At 44.6% G+C, this 25,962-nt stretch overlaps 1 protein-coding gene across 2 annotated transcripts in view; it reads left to right on the forward strand.

The window, feature by feature from the left end:
* The window catches only part of MNT (MAX network transcriptional repressor), an 85,996-nt gene that overhangs the window by 12,154 nt on the left and 47,880 nt on the right, over positions 1–25,962 (forward strand). For both annotated transcript variants that reach the window (XM_040423499.1, XM_040423500.1), the window contains exon 2: positions 21,894–22,482. In XM_040423499.1, coding sequence (XP_040279433.1) covers positions 21,894–22,482 — 589 coding nt within the window. The remainder of the gene's footprint in view (positions 1–21,893; positions 22,483–25,962) is intronic.

Below are 25,962 nucleotides of genomic sequence, written 5' to 3' on the forward strand. Positions count from 1 at the left end.
TCCGTTTTTTTTTTTTTGCAGATCCTTTTTTTTGCGGATCTATTGTAATAATGCCTATCCTTGTCCGCAAACTAGAAAAAAATAGGACATGCACTATTTTTTTGGCGGAGCAACGGAACGGACATACTGATGCGGACAGCACACTGTGTTTTTGCGGACCCATTGAAATAAATGGGTCCGCATCCTATCCGCAAAAGAAAACGGATCGGACACGGAAACAAAATACGGTCGTGTGCATGAGGCCTAAATCTCACGCCATTCAGTATTCGGCGCAGTGAGGGAAGGACGCTCGGCGGCTGCTGGCTTCCTCACTGCGCCTGCGCCGAATACTGAACGGCGCGAGATTTACACTGCAGACACAGCCGGCGGGAGGAGAGCAGCGCTGCCCTGGCCCTGTCAATCAAGAGAAGAAGAGCGTGAAAAGAGGTGGGCAAACTGAGCCTCTAGGAGCAGGTTCAACGCCCCCCCCCCCCCCCCCCCGCACCTAGAGGCTAATTAGCATATTATAAAAGTTAGTTTTTCTCAATAACGGCGGCAGGCAGTGAGATGGCTCTAATATAGTTATGTTCAGCTGACATTAGCACATTGCTACTGTCAGCCAGCATATTACCCATTTTTCAGGTGACAGAAACCCTTTAAGCAGGAGGACACGTTCTCGGCAGGTCACAAGGTCAAGTCTTGCTTTATCTGCAGCACATTGATTCTTCTCAGTCACATGACCTGAGATCAGCCTGCAGCCTCCAGATGATCAGTCCTCTAGGACAGGAGTGAATTGAGGACAGGGGTTTCTTTCAGAGCACTTGGAAAGGAATTGCTGACTGAAGCATATAGCTGTAAAATAACGGCATTTAGCTTCTTGCGGTTATTGGACCTGAACTTTTTTCTGCTCCTCAAACAAAAGATATTGCTGCTACTTTGTCTCTGGTTTTCCATTCATTGACCTATGAAGAAAAGATACAAAAGAAGAAGTCTGTGGTTTCTAGACATATTTTTCAGCTTTTAAATGATTTTTTTATGATTTTCATCTGGGTTAAAGAGGGTGTGCTACAACAGACATTTATCACCTACCTCGAGGATATGGGATAAACGTCTGATCGCTGGAACCCCCACCAGTCACTTGAATGCGATTCCCGAGCCCCCCACCCCCATTCCTCCTCATTGCAGTCATGCAGTTTGAATAAGGTTACTTTCACACTAGCGTTTGTGGATCAGTCATGGATCTGCAAAAACACTTCCGTTACCATAATACAACCGCCTGCATCCGTCATGAACGGATCGGGTTGTATTATGTCTTCTATAGCCAAGACGGATCCGTCATGAACACCATTAAAAGTCAATGGGGGATGGATCCGTTTTCTATTGCGTCTTGCTACTCACCACATTACGGACGGAAAAACGGAACGGAATGCATTTTGGAGCATTCTGTTTCGTTCAGTTTTGTCCCCATTGACAATGAATGGGGACAAAACGGAAGCATTTTCTTCCGCTATTGAGACCCTATGACGGATCTCAATAGCGGAAATGAAAATGCTAATGTTAAAGTAGTCTAAGTTGGCAGTTGAGCACACATGGTGCTTCTCCATTCAGAGTTCATGGGACTGACAGTCAAAAGCAGTCATCGAGCACCGCTCCATACAAATTTGAGTCCACCGTTCGTTTTCGTGATCATGGGGTTCCCAGCATTGAGACATTTAGCATATGTCCTGTTGATGAACATCCATCGTTAACACAGGACTGGGAAGGGGTGGGAATTTTGTGGTGCAGTGCAGCATCTTGTTCTACTTAAAAACCTTTGTCTGTCCCTAAGGGCGCTTTCATACAGACGTAATATGGCTGCAACACCCAGGTCTCCTGCAATTCTACAGAACCAAGCATGGATCACCATAGGGGTCTAAGATCTACGTTTGGTTCACAGCAAGGGGTCTTGGTCTGCAACAATTCAGAAACTAAAATACGGCTGGCTGAATGCTGTGTTTATGCTTGTATAGATATTGGGCAAGGGACAACTGGCTCCTTTATAGGTTTGTGTTCCTGCTGCCAGCCTTTCCTAGTGAAAGCTGAATCATACAGAGACTTCTGGACTAGCGTTGCTCACAACATCCCTGACAGCTAATGATCAGTCTAGGGATGCTGCTGAACGTTCCTGTATAAAGAAAGCATTGACTGGTATCAACTGGTGCTGCGAGCAATATTATGGGGTCACTGGGACATCTAAAAAAAGAGTGGCTGCAGCAGTGTACTGCTCTGTGTGCCATCTGCACCTGGCCCCTAGTAGTTCTAAATCTACAAAAGGTTGATCAATTATTTACAGCCTACATGCCTGTGGCTTTACATGTCTGTGTACAGTCGTGGCCAAAAGTTTTGAGAATTACATAGATATTGGAAATTGGAAAAGTTGCTGCTTAAGTTTTTATAATAGCAATTTGCATATACTCCAGAATGTTATGAAGAGTGATCAGATGAATTGCATAGTCCTTCTTTGCCATAAAAACTAACTTAGTCCCCAAAAAACCTTTCCACTGCATTTCATTGCTGTCATTAAACGACCTGCTGAGATCATTTCAGTAATCGTCTTGTTAACTCAGGTGAGAATGTTGACGAGCACAAGGCTGGAGATCATTATGTCAGGCTGTTTGGGTTAAAATGGCAGACTTGACATGTTAAAAGGAGGGTGATGCTTGAAATCATTGTTCTTCCATTGTTAACAATGGTGACCTGCAAAGAAACGCGTGCAGCCATCATTGCGTTGCATAAAAATGGCTTCACAGGCAAGGATATTGTGGCTACTAAGATTGCACCTCAATCAACAATTTATAGGATCATCAAGAACTTCAAGGAAAGAGGTTCAATTCTTGTTTGGAAGGCTTCAGGGAGTCCAAAAAAGTCCAGCAAGTGCCAGGATCGTCTCCTAAAGAGGATTCAGCTGCGGGATCGGAGTGCCACCAGTGCAGAACTTGCTCAGGGATGGCAGCAGGCAGGTGTGAGCGCATCTATACGCACAGTGAGGCGAAGACTTTTGGAAGATGGCCTGGTGTCAAGAAGGGCAGCAAAGAAGCCACTTCTCTCCAAAAAAAACATCAGGGACAGATTGATCTTCTGCAGAAAGTATGGTGAATGGACTGCTGAGGACTGGGGCAAAGTCATATTCTCCGATGAAGCCTCTTTCCGATTGTTTGGGGCATCTGGAAAAAGGCTTGTCCAGAGAAGAAAGGGTGAGCGCTACCATCAGTCCTGTGTCATGCCAACAGTAAAGCATCCTGAGACCATTGATGTGTGGGGTTGCTTCTCATCCAAGGGAGTGGGCTCACTCACAATTTTGCCCCAAAACACAGCCATGAGTAAAGAATGGTACCAAAACACCCTCCAACAGTTTGGTGAAGAACAATGCATTTTCCAGCACGATGGAGCACCGTGCTATAAGGCAAAAGTGATAACTAAGTTGCTCGGGGACCAAAACGTTGACATTTTGGGTCCATGGCCTGGAAACTCCCCAGATCTTAATCCCATTGAGAACTTGTGGTCAATCCTCAAGAGGCGGGTGGACAAACAAAAACCCACTAATTCTGACAAACTCCAAGAAGTGATTATGAAAGAATGGGTTGCTATCAGTCAGGAATTGGCCCAGAAGTTGATTGAGAGCATGCCCAGTCGAATTGCCGAGGTCCTGAAAAAGAAGGGCCAACACTGCAAATACTGACTCTTTGCATAAATGTCATGTAATTGTCGATAAAAGCCTTTGAAATGTATGAAGTGCGTGTAATTATATTTCACTACATCACAGAAACAACTGAAAAAGATCTAAAAGCAGTTTAGCAGCAAACTTTGTGAAAACTAATATTTGTGTCATTCTCAAAACTTTTGCCCACGACTGTATAGTATGCGAAAAGACTGACCCTGTCTGCTGTATCAAATTTTGCTTGTAAATTATTTATTGTTATGTTATATTATTATTAGAAATACGATACTTAACTTCATGCTCTGCCATCTGTAAAAGACCTATTTAAAACATGTATTTAATACTATTCCAGATAACATGACCGGTGATGAAGGTCCACCGTGACCGAAACGTCCGGTCAGAAATAGTCTGTCATTTTTATATATACCACGGGCAAATGGATGATGCAGAAAAATGAAATAAAACTATACTTGAATTGCAAAACTTCCTAACTGAGTGCCTCAATATTTTATTACTTGGATCTCGGCCTAACAGCCCTTGATTGGCACCGGTGATATTCCTTGAACAGAGTGCGGTTCCTCACTTTACTACAGATACTGCATGTTGACTGCAGACCTCAGGCCTGGGTCGACCCGAGGAGATTGTGCTGAGTGAAGATAGGACAGGAGATGGTGGTAGGCTGTTAGCGGTTAGCTGAGATTTGCGACCGTGAAGGCTCGTTGACATCCGTGTTTCTTTCAGATGATATCTGTGTTTGGTCTTTGTGTCCATTCCCCCCCCCCCCCCCTCCATTTGTCATCTGTATTTCAGCTGAAAATTTATTTCAAACGCATCTCCTATCAGTGGTCAGTGAAAAACGGACCAAACACGGATGCCATACACGTTGTGTCCGTGATTTTCACAGACCCATAGACTTTAGCGGGCGTGTTTGGTCTGCATCATGGACCAAAGTGGTGCGTGTATCCGAGATCAGTAAAAAAAAATATATATATATATACTGATGTGTGAATAGACATCAGCAACAGCATTATATCAATGTAATTCAGTAGAGCCAGGACTCTCAGGGTCACACAGAATTATAAATAATTAGAAGGCTCCATTCACATGTCCGTATAATGCGTCCCCATCCGTTCCGCAAATTGCGGAACGGGTGCGGACCCATTCATTCTCTATAGGGACGGAATGGATGCGGAGAGCACACTATGTGCTCTCCGCATCCACATTTCCGGAGCGCCCCCCCCCCCCCCCCCGATATTCCGGTCCGCGGCTCCGGAAAAAAATAGAACATGTCCTATTCTTGTCCGCAATTGCAGACAAGAATAGGCATTTCTATGGGGGTGCCGGCCGGGTGTATTGCGGATCCGCAATGCACTACGGACGTCTGAATGGAGCCTAATGCTGTGTGATCCTGTCAGAGGAGCAGAGGTCAGAACAGGACCTCACACTGCCACACACTGAGTTTCTCGCTAGTGTGTGTCTGGCCTTACTGAATATTTCCCTATAAAGTATATATCATTCTGCTCAGCTCCTCCTGCTCTACAACATGCTGCCTGTGTATTATTTAGCATTTCCATGGTGACATTTTAAAAGGGTTTTATGGGTGTTTAATATTGATGAACTATCCTCAGGATGGACCCCTACCGATCAGGTACTGATGACCTAACACATGGCACCCCCACTCATCTGCTGTTTTGGATAGCGGCTGTGCTTGGTATCGCAGGTCAGCTCCATTGACTCGAATTTCACTGAAGCCCCATTCACTTCTATGGGGCCAAGGCTGTGTGAAAAACGCAGAATATGGGTCCATTCACACATCCGTGTGTGTTTTGCGGATCCTCAAAACACGGACACTGGCAATGTGCGTTCCGCATTTTTTTGGACTGCACATCGCCGGCACTATAATAGAATATGCCTCATCTTGTCCGCAATTGCGGACAAGAATAGGACATGTTCTATTTATTTTGGGAACGGAAATGCAGACCCGGAACTGCGGGTCCGCATTTCCGGATCCGGGCAGCACATCATGCGGCCCCATAGAAATGAATGGGTCAGCAATTCCAGAATTGCAGACGTGTGAATGGACCCTATAGAACATGCTGTGTTTTTCACACAATGCACAAGTGATGCGTGAAAAACAACGCTCATGTACACAGACACATTGAAATGAATGGGTCTGGATTCAGTGCGGGCGCAGTGCGTTCGCATCACGCATTCCACCCGCGCGGAAAACTCGCTCGTCTGAAAGGGGCCTTAGGGTGCGGCCACACCACAGGTGGGACGGGGTGGCCTTGCAAGCTGCAGCAGGTTCACAGCTGATTAGAACCAAATTGTGTATTCTGTGTTCATGGGTAATCTGGTTCTAATCAGTCAATGTGATCCCGCTACAGCTTGAGTAGCCACCAGGTACTCAGCGTACTCTATGGCCCCTTTTCACACGGGCGAGTATTCCGCGCGGGTTGAACGCATTGCACCCGCACTGAATCCTCACCCATTCATTTCTATGGGGCTGTGCACACGAGCGGTCATTTTCACGCATCACTTGTGCGTTGCGTGAAAATCGCAGCATGCTCCTATTTGTGTGTTTTTCACGTAACGCAGGCCCCATAGAAATGAATGGGGTTGCGTGAAAATCGCAAGCATCAGCAAGCAAGTGTGGATGCGGTGCGATTTTCACGCATGGTTGCTAGGTGACGATCATTATGGGGACCCGATTATTATTATTTCCCCTTATAACATGGTTATAAGGGAAAATAATAGCATTCCGAATACAGAATGCATAGTAAAATAGGGCTGGAGGGGTTAAAAATAATAATAATAATTTAACTCGCCTTAATCCACTTGTTCGTGCAGCCGGCATCTCTTCTGTCTTCATCTGTGAGCAATAGGACCTTTGATGACGTCACTACGCTCATTACATGTGATGGACCATGTGATGAACGCAGTGACGTCATCAAAGGTCCTATTGCTCACAGATGAAGACAGAAGAGATGCCGGCTGCGCGAACAAGTGGATTAAGGTGAGTTAAATTATTATCTTTTTTAACCCCTCCAGCCCTATTGTACTATGCATTCTGTATTCAGAATGCTATTATTTTCCCTTTATAACCATGTTATAAGGGGAAATAATACAATGTACCACAGTGGGTTTTTTATCACGCGTGTGCAAAACACATTGACCTTAGACTAAGAACTACAGTGTCTATGGTCTTTTCAGAGGATTTACGCCGTCTGCTGCTTGTGATATACACTAGGTTGTTGTGATGGTGCACAGGTAGCCATGATAACCCTTGACACGTACTGGATTCAATTCATTTGTTCCAGCCTATATCGCTTACAAGGTCTTGAACTCTACTTCTTTTTCAAGACAATGACGGGTATCGTCTTCCTTCCTGCAGTTAATCAGTGTTTGTCAGTTCTCTCTCGTGGTCCTCTATTCTCCTGCCTGATTTAGAGACTACTGTAGATGACTATCCTGGACATTGAGCATTCTAGGCTACATTCACCAATATGTGGTTTCTACGCCTGTCAGAATCTGATGAGTCCGTCTTAGCGATGTAAGAATTCCCCAGTTTAGTCTCATGACGTCTAACGTGGTTCTGCAGTTCTACTTCCTTTAACTTTGTAGCACTATTTACAGAGTTCCCTTTTCCTCCCCCTGGAGTACTGAGAACTTTAGATACATTTCTGACAAATGTTTGTGTCATTGAGAGGATTTGGAGAATGGTTATGGTTCATCATTACATTTTGGCCGGATGGAAAAGGTCTCACATGTTAATCATTGCCCCTCGATTGTCATATAGTAATAATTTATTTGAAGATTTCCCTTCCCCTACATATCAACCTTAAAGAAGACCTTAAAATATTGATGGCTATGGTGGAGCTCCGAATCCCCCGCCGATCAGCTGTTTGCAGGAGCCATGCTGCCGGGATCAGGCATCAAAATGACACGGCTCTGTACACCGTGTAGTGGCTATAACTAGTTACCGCAGCGCTGCTCCTGCAAACAGCGGAGTGATGGGAGGGTTCAGGAGTTGGACCGCTGCTAATCTGATGTTGACCTATTATAAGGATAGGTTATCAATACTTAAAGGGGTTGTCTGGGTTCAGAGCTGAACCCGGACATACCTCCATTTTCACCCAGGCAGCCCCCTGACTTGAGCTTCGGAACAGTTCATTCTCCGATGCTCTCCTTTGCCATGCGCTAAATCGCGCAGGGCAAAGGCATTTTCAGGAGTTCCACTGATGAACCTGGCTCTCCATGGGGCTGCCACGAAGCCTGGTGACGTCGGGCTTCCGCCCGGCAGTGTGTTGTTATAAACAAAAGAGCCTGTGCCCTGCGCGATCTAGCGCAGGGCAAGGGAGCGCATCGAAGCATGAGATGCTCCAATGCTAACATCAGGGGTGAAAATATGGGTATGTCTGGGTTCAGCTCTGAACCCGGACAACCCCTTTAAAGGGGTATTACGGTTATAGAAAGTTATCCCTAGTTAATGTGAATATTAGGGGTGAGTGAATCGACTTCGGATGAAACATCCTAAGTAGGGTTGTTGCGGGTATCGAAATTAGGAGAGAGTGGCGGGCGCACTGCGCCACCAATGATAGCAGGACTTTAAATGGGTCTGGACTTTAAGTTACCAGGCTACATAGAGCGGCTCCCAGGGATCTCCCTGCACTTACTATTATTCCTGGGCGCCGCTCCGTTCGCCCGCTTTGGCCCCCATTACCGTCTCCTGCTCCGTATGCTAATTACTACTATCGGAGCAATGTGTTAGAGACTTCAGCTTCTCTCTTGGGCGTTCCTTCTCCCTGGCTGTAGCACTGTCCAATCGCAGCGCAGAACATCACAGCCAGAGAGAAGGAACGCCCAGGAGAGAAGCTATAGTCTCCTGCCCATTGCTCCGATAGTAGTAATTAGCATCCGGAGCAGGAGACGGTAATGGGGGCCACAGTGGGTGCTCTATGTAGCCTGCCCATGAAAGGTCGTCTTTAACTTTTAATACAGGAGGCAGGTGCCGGCAGCAGAATCGCATAGCCGACACCCTGCTTCTGACAGGGAGCTGCGATCAGCGGCAGTTAACCCCTCAGGTGCCGCACCTGAGGGGTTAACTGCCGCTGATCTGCTGCCAGTACCCGCCTCCTGTATTAAAGGTTAATTATCATTGCGCCCGCCCCCCTCAACCCCCCCAGTATTAAAATCATTGGTGGCAGTGGCCACATGGTCCCCTCCCCCTCATTGGTGGCAGTGGCAGCTTCTGATCGGAGCCCCAGCTGTGTAATCCTGGGGCTCCGATCGGTTACCATGGCAGCCAGTACGCTACTGAAGCCCTGGCTGCCATAGTGAGCTCCCTGCTGCTGTGTGCACAGAGCCCAGGGCAGCAGGGAGAGTGTGAGGTCCTATTCACCCTAATAGAGATCTATCAGGGTGAATTGGACAAGGGATTAAAAAATCCCAGGTTCTAGCCCCTAAGGGGGGAAAAAAAAAGTTAAAAATAAAAACACAAGTATAAATCACCCCCTACCCCAATTTTATATATAAACAATAAATAAACATATCACATATCGCCACGTCCGAAAAGTCCAAACTATTAAAATATTAAAAAAATCTATGCGGGGAACACCGGAACAGAAAAAAAAAGAAATAAAAACTGCGCGATTCGCCATTTTTTTAAAATGCGGAATGCACGTGGCTTTTTTGGTGATTTATTTATCGAGTATCGCAATACTTATTTATGGTATTGAAATCGAATAAAAAATTTGGTATCGCAACAACTCTAATCCTAATTTGATTTGCATAAAACTCTGTTTCAATACTGTGCGGAGCAAGCGCTCCATACAATATTAGAATGTATTGGCTGCTATGAGCCGAAGTTATTACTTCACAAAGTCTCGCGAGACTTCACATAATAACTTCATAAATTAATTTCTACTGTAAAAAGACATTTCCCGAACTCAGGTTCCTTTGAATCAGAGGAGCGCTTTAACTTACATTAACGCTTCTTTACAAATGATGGTCACTGGTCTTTCCTAGGGTTGTAGCGGGTATCGAATTATCGATACCTAATCAATACTTTTCTATCGGTATCGATTCGATACCGGGATTTGACATTTACCGATACTAGGCTGAGCTACTTCACAGCCCAGTATCAGTAAACATAGCTCACGCTGCTCTCAGCGCGCTCCATGTTCTCAGCAGCACAGGGGAGAAGGAAGCAGTCCCTCCCTCCTGTGCCACTGCTGCCAATAAGAAGAGAGACGGGAGGAAGAGGGGAGGGGCTGTGGCCACTGCGCTACCAATGACTACAACTCACCCATTAATACAAATATAGGTCGGCGGGTGCTGGTGGCAGAATCGCATAGCCGGCACCCAGCCTCTATGGCAGGGCGCTGTGATCAGCGGCAGTTAACCCCTCAGGTGCGGCACAGGGTCCCCTTCTCTTCATTCATTGGTGGTGCAGTGGCAACTTCTACCTTTTCAAACAGCTGATCGTCAGGGGTGCCGGGGGTGGGACCTCTACCTATCCAGTATTGATGACCTGTCCTGAACATAGGCTATCAATATCAGAATATCAGAAAACTCCAAGAAAAACGACCCTACTTTTAGCAGTGTTTCATCAGTTTAGTGAGATCTTTCAAATTTTTCTGCCAAATGAAAAGAACTTGGGATAACCTGAGAAGACACAAGCACAGTGTAAAAACTATGAGTTCTGCATGTAGTATACATATTTAGCTGCTTTCCCGTAGTGCACATAACTCTCTGGCCACCCATACAGCCAGTATAGTCAATGTGCACCGCCTACATACAGCTCCACTGACTAGAATATTTGGCCTTCAAAGATCTGAACTCCTTCCAGTATGCAGTTGCCAGAATTGCTCTTGGCTGGTTATCACGTTGTGTGGTCATCAGCAGACCTCCCTAATGGAGCTCCATCAGCTTGGCTTCACCTGTCCACTATGGCTACATGATGCTAATCTTGTGGTTTACAGTATAAATAAGCCTCACTGCTAAGGTTTATTCATAATTGAATTGTAGAGAAACTGTATATCATGGAGTTCAGCTTCACGGCCATCGTATACATTTACTTGATTGGCAGACGTAGCCCATGGGCAAGGCTGCTGTGATTTCTGGAAAAAGCAACCTTTTTTTTAAACTCTCATACCCATGCATGGTGCACCAACACCAGAGGTCACTGAGCTGGACTGCCGTGGATCTGAGAAGGGTTATAGTTTGTAGTCCTCAAAAATAAAGAGCGCATTGTGAGAATTATATGTCATGTATGTGCATGCTTTGTGTGTGTCGGCTTCCTTATTTGCTGTATAATCTAAAATGAGCCGGGCAGCTTCTGAATCCGTGTGGTTTGCAAGATGAAACCAAAGCCAACTGGTTTTCACTCCATAGGTTTCAATCTACACGTGCAAGTTTAAAGGTATGTTCACACTTAGCAGATATGCTGCGGATTTTTCTAATGCAGCGCATGGATGAGATTTCTTAAAATTTCATCCAACTCTGCTGGAATGTCCATGACTGCACATCCTTGCCATATCCATTATGTGTGAACTTATTTATTTTATGCACTTATATAGCACTACTATATTCCGCAGCGCTTTACAGACATGAGCATCACGCTGTCCCCAATGGGGCTCACAATCTAAGGTCCTGATCAGTATGTGGGAGGAAACCGGAGTACCAGGAGGAAACTCACGCAAACACAGGGAGAGCATAAAAACTGCATGATGATGTTGTCCTTGGTTGAATTTTAACATAGGACCCCAGTGCTAGCCACTGAGCCACCGTGCTGCCCAGAATGTTCTTAATAAGGGCTGTATTAGGGTCCATTCACACGTCTGTTTTTTCTTTCCTGATCTGTTCCGTTTTTTGTGGACCAGATCTGGACCCATTCATTTTCAATGGGTCCTGTAAAAAATCGGACAGCACAATGTGTGCTGTCCGTTTCCGTTGTTCCGTTCCGCATGTCCGTTTAAATATAAAACATGTCCTATTCTTTTCCGCAAAATTCGGATCCTGGTACAATACAAAGTCAATGGATCCGCAAAAAACGGAAGACATTCGGATGTCATTACGTATGTCATCCGTTTTATGCAGATTCCGTTCCTGGAAATTACATTTTTATTTTATAAACTTTTATTCACTTTTTTTTTTTCAATTTTTTTTCAAAGAAATCCAAACAACTTTATTTGCTTATTGAAATTTATACATGTTTCCGTTTTTTGCGGATCCACAAAAAACGGATGACATACGGATGACATATGGAAACATTTTCAGGAACAACGGATCCGCAAAAAAACGGACCGAAAATCGGGATATAGAAAAATACTGACGTGTGAATGTAGCCTTAAACTGGCAAATGAGGCTGACGATTGTCGGGAAGGAAATGCTCCTTCCTGACAATCGCCTGCTCGTCCGTGAAGGAGAGAGCTGCAGTTACATGCAGCGATCTCCTCCACAGTACGGGGGGGGGGGGGGAGCAATCACTAATGCCATCGCTCGTCCTGATACTGAATCATTATTTGCCGGCAGCAGAGCGCCATTAGATGGCACAATCTGCCGCCGGCCAGGCCCCTTTACACAACGCTAACAAGCGGCGTTCCTATGATGTTATGGACGACCCTCGAGTCATCATGGATTTCCTTACCGTTGGATTTATATCCGACCTACAATCCATTTACTATGATTTGTGAATACAATGACTGTCTCACTTACTGATTTAGGAGACTCCTATGTGGAGGAATGAGAAAGTCTCTTGTGTGAGGAGACAGTCTAAGCAATATGGCCTATTTTCAGTAGTAAAAGAAAAGGTAAGGATGGCCGAATAAGACGTGCAATAGGTCCAAGGACAAAAGAAAACGGGGAGGGTGTAAAGAAGAAGAATGGGGCCTCCACACTGGTTTGTTCCATAATGTCTATGAACAGGGGACTCTCTTCTATTCACTTGATATATCGTAAAGAAAAAAGTATTTGAAAATGGGTTTTCTAATCCAGACAACCCTTTAGATTACTTGGATACTGTCCAGGGAAAGTACTCACTATTTTTTCAGTACACAGTCAATATCTCCTATATGATTCAAAAGAGAAATATAAGGCTACTTTCACACTAGCGTCTTTACTGGATCCGGCAGGGTCCAGTAAAAACGCTTCCTTTACTGATAATACAACCGTCTGCATCCGTTATGAACAGATCCGGTTGTATTATCTCTAACATACCCAAGACGGATCCGTCATGAACTCCATTGAAAGTCAAAGGGGGGACGGATCCATATTCTATTGTGGCAGAGAGAACGGATCCGTCCCCTTGACTTGCATTGGGTGTCAAGCCGGATCCCAGGACGGAAAGCAAAATACAACATGTTGCGGTTTGCTCTCCGGTCTGGGAACGCAACTAAACGGAACAAAATGCATTTTGGAGCATTGCGATCTGTTCAGTTTGGTCCCCATTGACAATGAATGGGGACAAAACTGAAGTTTTTTTTCCCCCAGTATTGAGCCCCTATGACGGATCTCTATACCGGAAAACTTAAACGCTAGTGTAAAAGTAGCCTTAGGCCTCATGCACACGACCGTTGTTTTTGTCCGCATCTGAGCCGCAGTTTTTGCGGCTCGGATGCGGACCCATTCACTTCAATGGGGCCGCAAAAGATGCGGACAGCACTCAGTGTTGCTGTCCGCATCCGTTGCTCCGTTCCGTAGCCCCGCAATTTTTTTTTTAACATGTCCTATTCTTGTCCGTTTTGCGGACAAGAATAGGCATTTCTACAATGGGCCTTCTGTTCCGCAAATTGCGGAAGGCACACAGGTGGCTTCCGTGTTTTGTGGATCCGCAATTTGCAGACGGCAAAAAATGGAACGGTCGTGTGCATGAGGCTTTAATCTTGTTTTATATATGCACGAAATCCCCTGGCTTCACCACCCCAAACTTTGGAAGGGTCACTTTAGGTTGTCTAGTGTAGTTTTCGTGTGACGTTTCTGGTGAATGAACATTGATTGCTGACCTGAATAGATTACAGCTTAGTTTGGCACAGACTGCACAATGTCACACTGAGCTTCTATTTAATCGGGATCTCCTAGGGCACAGTACATGGCCTGGAGCCAAGGGGCCATTCTGTGTGAGAGCCTGGGAACATAGGAAGAGGCCCACACTACGTTCATGGCTATATAGACTGTAGTACCCTTCTCCCAATGAAGTCCATGCATTCATGCCCAGAACTGGGCACTGTGATAATGGGACTTTATACCAGGCACGCATAGTGTTCTTCCATTTACTGAACATTTTGTATTGTAATGTTGGTAGAAGCTGTCCTTTAACACATTATTTGTGCTTTGTAGTTAATAGGGCTTTTCAAACGCCTCCCAACCCCCCCAAAAAAATAAAAAAATTCAATATATATATAGATCTCAGGTCATGATGTTGATTAGACTTTAGATCCACCACACATACCTCATCCACGTTGTGTGTGTTGTTTTTTTTTTTTTGCATTACATACAGAACATCTAATTTATTTATTGCAGTCCTGGAATGCTGTGGATTTGCCGTTGCAGATTTTCATGTGGCAGATCTGCAGCGTTGTACAGTACCAGCATAGTACACGCTGTGTACAAAATCCACTGTGTAAATCGACCTGAGTTACGTACGGATTTAAAATCTGCAGAATGTCAATTTTATGCTGCGTTCTCCTCCACATTGGAAAGGGCGAAAACTGCTTGGTTGTGCGTTTTTCCAGTGGTACCGTGGCAAAAACCACAGCGGTCTTTTCCTCTGTATTTTAAGGCAGGTCTTAAAAGATTTTCTCATCGTATTCACTGACCGTCCAAAACAGACGTAGAGTGAACCTAGCCGGAGATGCTGGGATGTCTGAGATATGGGAGGGAACTTTTTCTTATTTATTTTTTCATATGTGCAATTTAAGAATAAGGGCTGATGGACACAACCATGCTGAGTCCAGGAAACACTACCCGTGTCTGCCGCTTCCCCGGCCAACCACTGGTTCTCTAACCCGAAGTGACTGTTTCATAGTGTTTTATGAGACAGTCAGTTCCTATCTGATCACAGGTCTGTTTTACTGTACTCGCAACACATTAACTCTAATTAACCCTAATGGTAATACTGCAAAATATTATATAACATAAAAATGAGTTTTCCCACATCGGTCACTATTCTGCACTTTTGTGTATTCACTGAAATCTTCCTCCAAGGTTGGTTCAAACCAGTATAAAGGATAAAGGTGTGGTCTGGTAAAATCCAGGACAAAGGGAGGAACATAGGGAGGCTACAGAACAGGTGCACTGCTTCCCCGTTTCTATAGCTAACTAGGTCAAAACAATTATCAGCATATAACCTGCATCTTTGCTTCCCTGATGTGGCCGCAGTAGCACTGCATATTGTGACTGTGCGGCTTGTAATACATGTTCTCCTGCTGGGTAAGGTGCAGGGTGGATTTGATTTAAATCACGATTTAAATCACTAGTCAGTAAGGCTTGATTTAAATAATAGTTTTCTACATGAAGACTAATTCTTGCTGGTATAACTTATAATATGCAAGTAGATGAAGATTTTTAGAATAGCAACTTTTCATATTAGTTTGATCAGGTTGATTCTGCATTCATAGGTTTGTATAAGTTAGGATTAAGGTCTTTTTCTCAACTCTGTTCATGTTATAACATTTTTGCTGTGAAGGAGAGGCATGTGATCTCTGCTGAGTCAAATTCAGTTTTGAGAACTGCAAAAGTAAACCAAGTATCTGTGATAATATCTTGTAGGCAGAGAAACTGCCTAATAATCTTACAAAAACCTCTGGAAGAGCATGACATTGTGAATGGATTAATGGAATTTATTTACCCAAAAAATTAAACATGTACAGCCTTATTCTACATAATTTAAAAAACTAATCTTTATTTCATGATGGAATAACCTTTGGATGGTAATATATTTTCCTCAAAAAGCATTTTATATAAAACAAATCCGATTTAAATCCAAATAAATAAAATCATAGATTTTTATCCACCCTGGTAAGGTGCTTCATCATTTCATAGAAGTGAACTATAGGGAAGTGATCTCTCATGTAAATGCAGCTCTAACCTCCACTTATGGTTAGTCAATTATCAGGAACTTTCGGTTCATTCCCGATAATTGCCTGCTCAGTCGGCCTTAACTTTGTTTCTCGCCTTTACATCCACTTCCTGATTTTGACTAGCAATAAAGAAATGTTAATGAACTTTTTGGTCTCCCTCGTTCCATTGCTTCACCTGGTAAGTGGTTTGTCTGAAGATGTCAGTAAAAAAGCTTTCTTCGTTTTAGATGCTTTCACAGAATGAAAGGCTTTCCATGTGACGTCACTGGGGTGTAAATAGGAAACTCCAAGGGGGAGTCGTCGTCTTTACTATGTGTCTTGCAATTATCAAAATCCCTACCGGTGAGAGGAAATCCTGTCTGAGGCATGGTAGGAAATATCTGTTGCAAGATCAATGTTGGTCATATACCGCAATGACACCACCCCCACCTGAGCATCCATGTATTTAGAGAGCGGGGCGTGAAACACCGGCCTGGATAGATCAAGACCCCAATTGTCGAGTTGGGCCTTTCCCATAGACCTTGGGACTTTATTTCAATAACGATAGTTGATTTCATGGGTATCTTCTGTGGAGATTTGCATTTTAAAATCCGAACATGAGACCATTTGACGATCCTGCCAAAATCGGTGGATTTCGATGTCTTCTGTGACGTGAATGGCCAGTTTAAGATTACAGCTTCAGCTTGTAATGCACTCCATTTGCATGTATCACAAATCCGATTTCAGCTCCCAATTCAAGGGGTCATTTAGAGCCGTGTTCCTCAACTCCAGTCCTCAGGGCCCACCTAACGGTCAGGTTTTCAGGATTTCCTTAGTATTGAGCAGGTGATATAATTAGTTTCAGTGCATCAGGACGTACCGCAGGTACTTATTCTGTGGGATATTCTCAAATCATGACTGGTAGGTGGGCCCTGAGGACTGGAGTTGGGGAACACTGATTTAGAGGGTGCAGATGTACCTGCTAGCTTACCTTTTGTTGGGGTGCTAGGGCCTCTTGCTGTTGCCTTTATTTAAACCTGACTCTCCTAGTCAAGAGTGTGGTTTTAATATGGAATATTTGGAAGACCTCTTATAAGATTAGGATCTCTAAGGTTCATTTTACATGGGCGTTTTGGTCCGGGTAAGGCTACTTTCACACTAGCGTCGGGGCTCCGCTTGTGAGCTCCGTTTGAAGGGTCTCACAAGCGGCCCCGAACGCATCCGTTCAGCTACCAATGCATTCTGAGTGGATGCGGATCCGCTCAGAATGCATCAGTCTGGCAGCGTTCAGCCTCCGCTCCGCTCAGCAGGCGGACACCTGAACGCTGCTTGCAGCGTTCGGGTGTCCGCCTGGCCGTGCGGAGACAAACGGATCCGTCCAGACTTACAATGTAAGTCAATGGGGATGGATCCGTTTGAAGTTGACACAATATGGCTCAATTTTCAAACGCAACCGTCCCCATTGACTTTCAATGTAAAGTCTGGACGGATCCGTCTGAACTACTTTCAGACTTAGAATTTTTTCTTAACTATAATGCAGACAGATCCGTTCTGAACGGATCCAAACGTCTGCATTATAGGAGCGGATCCGTCTGTGCAGACACCAGATGGATCCTCTCTGAACGCTAGTCTGAAAGTAGCCTAAGAGTACTTTCACACTAGTGTTTTTCTTTTCCGGCATATAGTATCGTCCTAGGGGCTCAATACCGGAAAAGAACTGATCAGTTTTATCCCCATGCATTCTGAATGGAGAGTAATCCGTTCAGGATGCATCAGGGTGTCTTCAGTTCAGTCTTTTTGACTGATCAGGCAAAAGATAAAACCACAGCATGCTACGGTTTTATCTCCGGCCAAAAAAACTGAAGACTTGCCTGAATTTTTTTTCCATAGGAATGTATTAGTGCCGGATACGGCATTCAAAATACTGGAATGCCGGATTCGTCCTTCCGGCCTGCGCATGTGCAGACCCCCAAAAAAAGGTGAAAAAAAGAAATGCCGGATGACACCGGAAAGACAGATCTGGCATTTCAATGCACTTTTCTGACTGATCAGGCATTTTTCAGACTGATCAGGATCCTGATCAGTCTTACAAATGCCATCAGTTGGCATACGTTTTGCTGGATCACTCTGCCGCAAGTGTGAAAGTAGCCTTACCCTCCATGTGACAGCTGCATTTCTTGGACTGAACACTACTTCTCATTTCCAAACTCAGAGTGTCATCATAACTTATGGTGCTATGAGTTCTTGCATAACCATAGGTCTACTGTACTGTACTCAGGCCAGAGGAGCAGTGTTTGGTCCGAGAAATGTGAAAATCACTCAGTGTACCCTGGACCAGATACCCTCATCTAAAATTAGCCTAAGGCTATGGCCACACATGGTGGGTCTGTAGCGGAGAATGCACAGCGAACCTGTCTGAAATGCGCTGCTGTAAAATGGACTGGTTTTTGCGGGGCAATGCTGCTGGAATTGCAGTGGGTCTTCCACTGCTTTTAATTTGACAAGTCCGTTTACACTGTAGATTTTTCCGTAGTGTGTGGATAAGGGTTTGGCTACATGGCAACATTGGCCGCGCTGAAGGATCATAGTGGGATTGCAGTCTAGAGGTGCTAGCATAGAAATGAATGGGGTCGCAGCACAACTCGCACGTGTGCCACAACCCAGAATTGCAAAAAAATCCAACACTTTAAAAATAAATAAATAAAAAGATACTTTTTTGCGATTCTGAGATCACAGTTGTGACAAATGTACGAGTCGCGTTGTGACCCCATTCATTTCAATGCTAGCAACGCTACACTGCGATCCCTGGGTGTGATAGTTGTTCGGTGACCAAGATCGCTGTGTACTTGCACCCTAAGATTTCTAAAATCTCATCCACTTTGCTAGTACTGTTAATGCTTAATAATTGCTGAATTAAATTGCGCTGTGTCCACATGTGGCCGTACCCTTAGAGGGCTCCCGTTTTTTTTTTTTTTTTTTTTCAAGCTCATTTTTCTTTTACCCATTGTTGTTTCAAGCTCATAAAGAATGCGTGTCCTGTTCTGGGACACTTGACCATGACTGGCTGACTGACTTTCATGTGCCAGCCCGGTGACTCACTGTGTGTGACTGGTAGTGAACTTCTTGCCAAGCCCGGAGGTGGTGCAGGCCCTGGTTTCTACGGAAGTAGTAATAAAAATTACCAATGTAGATTTTTTTTTTTTTTTTACTTTTAAGAAAATATAATTTTGCTGGAAATCCTGGGCTGCAGTATATATTAGTAGTATATTATACTCTTTGCATTCTGCTTCCTTAGTTTTGTGCACGAGGCCCAGTTTCTTTATGACATTACTAAAGCACTGGGGCACACAAGACAGGAAGCGTCGTCACTGGGATGGACGCTGTCCTCGCAGAGTTTCAATACTGGAACAAAGCCATGATCTAGGGTTCATCACGTAAGCGTTGATTGGGATGTCTACTGCTAGTGGAGGAAGCCATTTTTGTCAGATCTAATTCCTTGTTAATATTTTTGGGGCTACACGGTCAGATGCTTTTTTTTACTGTAATTTTGACAAAAATGGCATAGAATGTGTGTTAAAAACGGCAGCATGTGAATGCAGCCACTACATTCTGCTTCAGAGGATGTGATAGGAGGTGGCATATGCTTTGTAGATGTGCACACACCATTTACTCGTTGCACGTGAACGAGAAGCTACAAATGGCTTTGCTGGCAAACAACTCCATTTTTCATTTTCTGCCATGTGTTATGCATTAGCTGAGAATCAGAAGGGAATCTCTAAATCTGCGCCTCCTACCACATCACGGTTACTATGCCAATGATAAGTGCTCACTGGAGGGGATCACAACAACGTTTTCTACCTTAACTGTTAAAGGAGCAAGGAAGTATATACTGTACTCGTCTTACTCATTAGGGTACTCAACCCGATTCTGCAGGCGCTTGTCGGGAAGGAAGCGTTCCTTCCTGGCAATCGCCTGCTCACCAGCGGAGGAGACTGCTGCTGTTACATGCAGCGATCTCCTCCACATCATGGGGAGGAGTGATCATTATGCCATTGCTCGTCCCCATGCTATCTAGTTATTTGGCAGCAGCAGATCGTGATTAGACAACATGCTGAAAGGTCACAATTGCCTGATGAACGAACGTTTGCTTGTTTATCGGGTAATCGGCGGCGGTGCCAGGTGATCACTAATATGTGTTACTACAAACACTCGTTAGCAATCATCTGGCAGAAAATATGCCAGTGTAATACAGGCTTAATATTTGGCGCCACTTCTTTGTTTGTACAGATCACTTTACTGCAGTTATCAGCTTATCATTACAGGCAGGATTAGAATGACAGCACCTCTGTGTATGGATAACACCGAATCCACCATTCACATTAGGTGATTGTCAAAGCTAATCTCTTCTCAACTCTCAAATAGAAGTCAGTGAGGTCTCCTCCAGACCATTGTCTCTAGCGTTGAGCGAATCGGGTTTGGACTGCTGTAACTGAACCCAATTAGTTTGAAAACAATGTAGCCTCCGTACTACTGTAAAATGTATGAGCTCCACTGAGTTCTTTGCAATCTTGCTTCAAATAACGCGAGACTTGCTTTGCCTCGCGTCTATGGCTACTTTCACACTAGCGTTTTTTGCGGATCCGTCATGGATGTGCAAAAACACTTCCATTACAATAATACAACCGTCTGCATCCGTCATGAACGGATTCGGTTGTATTATGTTTTCTATAGCCATGACGGATCCGTCTTGAACACCATTGAAAGTCAATGGGGGACGGATACGTTTTCTATTGTCAGAGAAAACGGATCCGTACCCATTGATTTACATTGTGTGTCAGGACGGATCCGTTTGTCTCTGCATCGCTGCAGGCAGCGTTTTGGTGTCCGCCTCCAGAGCGTAATAGAGACGAAACGGAGGCAAACTGATGCATTCTGAGCGGATCCCTTTCCATTCAGAATGCATTAGGGCAAAACTGATCCGTTTTGGACCGCTTGTGAGAGCCTATGACGGATCTCGCAAACGGAAAGCCAAAACGCCAGTGTGAAAGTAGCCGATGACGTGACACTTCAGTTATGTGCATAAATTGCAGTGTCAAAATCCGAAGCTGAACTCTGAACAGCCTCAGATTTTGACACTGTAATTTATGCGCATAACCAACGTGTCACATCATAGACGCGAGACGAAACAAGTCCCACGATATTTGCAGCAAGATCACAAAGAGCTTTGCGGAGCTCATACATTTTACGGTAGTCCGGAGACTATATTGTTAAGGAAGTTTTCAAACTAATCGGGTTCGGATACAGCAGTCCAAACCCTATTTGCTCAACACGAATTGTGTCTATGGCCCATTTCTATTTTTTTATAATATTGATGGCCGATCCTTAGGAATGGGTACCAATGGGACCTAGACGATCAGCACAACGAAGAGGCAGCAGTACTCCAGTGTCACCCTGGTACACCAGCTGGTCTGTATGAGAGGCTGTGTCTGGTGCTGCTGTGCCTATGTAAACAGTCAACAGGACACTGTTGACATGGCTTGTCCTAAGCATAGACCATCAATATGCTTGATGTCCTGAGGATAACCCTTTATCCTCAGGACAGGCCATTAGTATCTGACCAGTAGGGGTCCTACACCCCACACTCTTGACAATTAGCTGTTCTGGAGTAGCTCAGGCGCCAGAACTATGTCCACCACGTCCATTGTGTAGTGGACAAAGCTGGTTACTGCAGCTCTACTCCCGTTCACTTTGCTGGGTGCTGGTGGGGTGTGCGGTGTTGGACAGTGGCAATCAGGTATTGATGGCCTATCCTGAGGATAGGCCATCTATACAGTAGGAATTGACAACCCCTTTAAAGTGGGGTTACCCAAATGTGGATTATTTGGCTGCACTGCTTAGATATAAAATACTGTATTTTAGTCCTTTTTTTAAATATTTTTTGCAGAAAATGATTCATAAATATTAATTATTTCTTATTATAACATTATTCCTGATGGGATTTGTCAGGGTTGTCCTTATAATTACTGGAACCACCAAATGCAAATTGCTTGGCACATAGTAAGAATTGTTCACAGGTCAAGTGGGAAACATTCAGCAGATTACCAGTGATGCATGAAAGGTCACCTAGATCTAATGTCATTTTTACTTTTTCATTGCAGAGGGAAATGATAATATTGTGCTGGAACAGGAGGAAGAGGAGGAAGAAGAGGAAAAAGAGAAAGAAAAGCAAATCATTTCTCGAAAAGAAGAACTGGTAAACCAGGCCCCCCCTGATCCTGCTTCTCCACCAGCGCCTGCACCTCCTCCACCCCCACCTCCTCCTCTACCTACTCCAGTAACAGTCATCCCCCTTTCTGTGGTAACCAGCACTCCTCAACCAGTAGTCCAAACATCTTTGTCACCTCCTGTTGTTCAGCGCCAGCCAGCTGTCGTCAACCCACCTGTTATCAACAAAGATGTATCCCTGGCTCCAGTCATCCAGAGACCACAAGGCCCTGGACTACCAGAGATCAAGTCTTCACCTTTGAGTGTAGGAAGTCCGAAGCAGTTGCACCCTTACCCAACCCCAATGCTGGCAATAACACACCACCACATTGTGCAGCAGCAACAACATCAGCAACCTATACAGCCCCAGCCAACAGCCCTACAGCACCCACAGCAGCAGCCTCCAGCACAACCCTTGGGTGCTCTTAGACTATCTTCAGCAGATGATGGAAGGCCAAATGAGCAGAGAAGGCGACCTGGAGGGTAAGAGCTTTCTCATTAGGACACAGACTGGTGCTTCTGGTGTTGGAATCTGCCATCTTCCATGGAGCCCACTTTTATATGGTTTTAAACCAGTCTAATGAGAAACGGAGGATTGTTTGATCTCACAAGAACTGATGCAGGCCTATGCGTCCGACCTTAAAGGGAACCTGTCACGTTGAACATGGTGTCTAAACTGCAGGCAGCATGTTATAGAGCAGGAGGAGCTGAGCAGATTGATATAGGCCCCTTTCACGCAGGCGACAATTCCGTGCGGGTGCAATGCGTGAGGTGGACGTATTGCACCCGCACTGAATCCGGACCCATTCACTTCAATGGGGCTGTTCAGATGAGCTGTGATTTTCACGCCTCACTTGTGCGTTGCGTGAAAATCGCAGCATGTTCTATATTCTGCGTTTTTCACGCAACGCAGGCCCCATAGAAATGAATGGGTCTGCGTGAAAATCGCAAGCATCCGCAAGCAAGTGCGGATGCGGTGCGATTTTCACGCACGGTTGCTAGGAGATGATGTAAGTAAATTGATAAAAGTCAATTTACTGTATTATTTTCCCTTATAACATGGTTATAAGGGGAAATAATAGCATTCTTAATACAGAATGCTTACTAAAATGTGGCTTTAGGGGTTAAAAAATTAATTCACCTCATCCTGTTGTTTGCGCAGCCGACATCATCTTCTTTCTTCATCTTTCAGGACCTGCCAAAGGACCTTTGATGACGTAATCACGCTCACCACGTGGTAAATGCGGTGACGTGAGCGCAGGTCCTGCTGAATGAAGATAGAAATCTTATATCTTCATTCAGCAGGACCTGTGCTGACGTCACCGTGCTAACCACGTCATCAAAGGTCCTTTGGCAGGTCCTAAAAGAAAGAAGACGATGCCGGCTGCGCGAACAACAGGATGAGGTGAGTTAATTTATTTTTATTTTTTTAACCCCTAAAGCCACATTTTAGTAAGCATTCTGTATTAAGAATGCTATTATTTTCCCTTAGAACCATGTTATAAGGGAAAATAATAAAATATACAGAACCCCAAACCCGAACTTCAGTGAGGAAGTTCGGGTCTGGGTACCACAGTCAGTTTTTTATCGCGCGCGTGCAAAACGCATTGCACCCGCGCAAAACGCATTGCACCCGCGCAATAAAAACTGAACTTTAGGACACAATCGCAGTCAAGACTGACTGCAATTGCGTACCTACTCGCACAATTTTCCCTGATCGCAGACGCAACACATCCAGACCTAATCCGGACATGCTCGTTTGCAAGGGGCCTTATAGTTTTATGGGAAAAGATTCAGTATATATTTTATATATTTATATCTGTGCTCATTCTGGGCTTTTGGGTCAAGATGGCGGTCCTATCAGTGATTGACAACCTTCCCTCTGTAACTATGTATACAGAGACAGCTGTCAATCACTGATAGGACCGCCTCCTGGACTTCAAGGACCAGAATGAGCAGGGATTTAAATGGGTAAATTTAAGGTTTTACTGAATCTTTTCCTATAAAACTATATAACAATCTGCTCAGCTCCTCCTGCTCTATAACATGCTGCCTGCAGCTTACGTTGCATTTTCATGGTGACAGGTTCCCTTTAAAACTGCATTGTCCACTATTACAAGCTGACCTCTTGTACAGGTAATAGGGGCTGCACAATAGCTGTATCCAGAACAATCAGTGCAGCTTATGAACCCATCAGTTTTATGGTTGTCCTGCTCCTGGTGACTTTGGGGAAAATGCTGCTTGAAATTCCATCCACGTAAGCAGCTGAAAGGTTTGTCTATATATATATATATGTTATAGCACAATTTTGCAGTGTTGCATCACGTCATGTCGAAGAAGCTGGGTCCTAGGGAAAATGGCATTTTTCGAAATTTGAGAAAAGTGGTTCTAGATCTATAGGGGTTGTCCAGGATCAGAAAAATATGTCTGCTTTCTTCCAATAAACCGCACCATATGTGTCCATGTCTTTGTCTGGCATTGCAGCTGTACTTCATTGAACTGAATGGGTCTGAGCTGTAATGCTGCATTCAACTTAAGGAGAGGTCTGGCACTGTTTTTTGAAGAAGGCGGCCATGATTTTCTACTCCTGTGCAGAAGTATCCACATTTTGTAGCTCAAGGACACTGGACCAATTTCAAAGGTTCTTCATCACACATTTCTGTTATGAGCCACCATAAAGGGGTTGTCCCACCATAACAAGTTATCATCTACCCCACCCACATCATGAGAGTGGGGGTCCCATGTTTGCTGTTTGAATGGAGAAGTAGTGACATAGGCACACTACAGCTCCATCAATGTCTATGGGACTGGTGGATATAGCCGACTACAGCACCAGGATATCTCCCTCAGTACCAGCAGTTACCCCCAGCGATCAAACATTTATCATCTATGCTGTGGTGGGGCAACCCCTTTAAAGGAGTTGCCACATATGCCATCAATGTTTGTAGGCTGTCAGTATCTGGAATGCTACGACATTAGAAAGGTGCGATGACGCTTTGTCTTCTGTTGGTTTTGCTTAGCTTTTGCTAGAGGTTGCATGGTCTGACTTTCACAGTAATGGGTCTACTGGGAAGGAAGTTGTCGGACATTTTGTTTTAGCTGTCGTAACGTTATTGTGGTTGGACCCCCCCACGAGTCAGACATTGATAACATATGTGCTTTCAGTGTTTGCAGTGAGACATCCCCTGTGATATAATCTGGATCATTGTAAATGTATAAAAGTAGCATTAAAAACATAATCTTTCGGCATGATCATGCTGTGTGCAACGACCCCTCTTTTGCGGAAATCCGACATGTACAGTGTAGTTTTTGAGAAATGTATACCCTTCTTTTTATGATAATGTGCTGCTAGTAGCACCAAGGGTTGGGCTTAGCCCTCCGCAACACTGCTTCACCTTAGCTTTTCACCCATTGCCACTGCCATTGACGGAAAGACATCCTCAAATTGCCTTGCCCAGAAACCTTTCACATGCACCAGTGAGAGTACGATTGGCGCATGCGCAGTGGATCTCATTCTGTTGTCCCCACTGTGAGATCCAGATTGTGTGATTGCAGCCCTGCATGCACAAGATTTTAGGACCAAGTATTGGAACAATTAGGATGCCTGGGCCTGTCAATCAGTGGGGGAAGAGGGAGTGACAACAGATGAAAGGCAGAAGTGCTCCAAGGCCCTAGACCCATCCCTCGGTGCCCAGAGCACCTCATTGGCATTAAAATAAAGTATTGCACACATCGGATTGCTGCAAAAGAGGGGCCATTACTTTTAGCATGTGTTGATCATGCTGATAGATGCTCTCTAAAGCTATATATCTAAGATCCCTTTGTTACCATAGATCTTTTCTTTACCAACCACCTGACAAAGGTCATATTTCTCACATGTAATTCTTTCCCCATCAAAGAATTAGGATAAATGTTACCATCATGATTTTTTTTGTTTCCCGGTATTCTTCCCCTTGCCGGGGG

This window comes from Bufo bufo, chromosome 3, assembly GCF_905171765.1.
Source record: "Bufo bufo chromosome 3, aBufBuf1.1, whole genome shotgun sequence".
Lineage (NCBI taxonomy): Eukaryota > Metazoa > Chordata > Amphibia > Anura > Bufonidae > Bufo > Bufo bufo.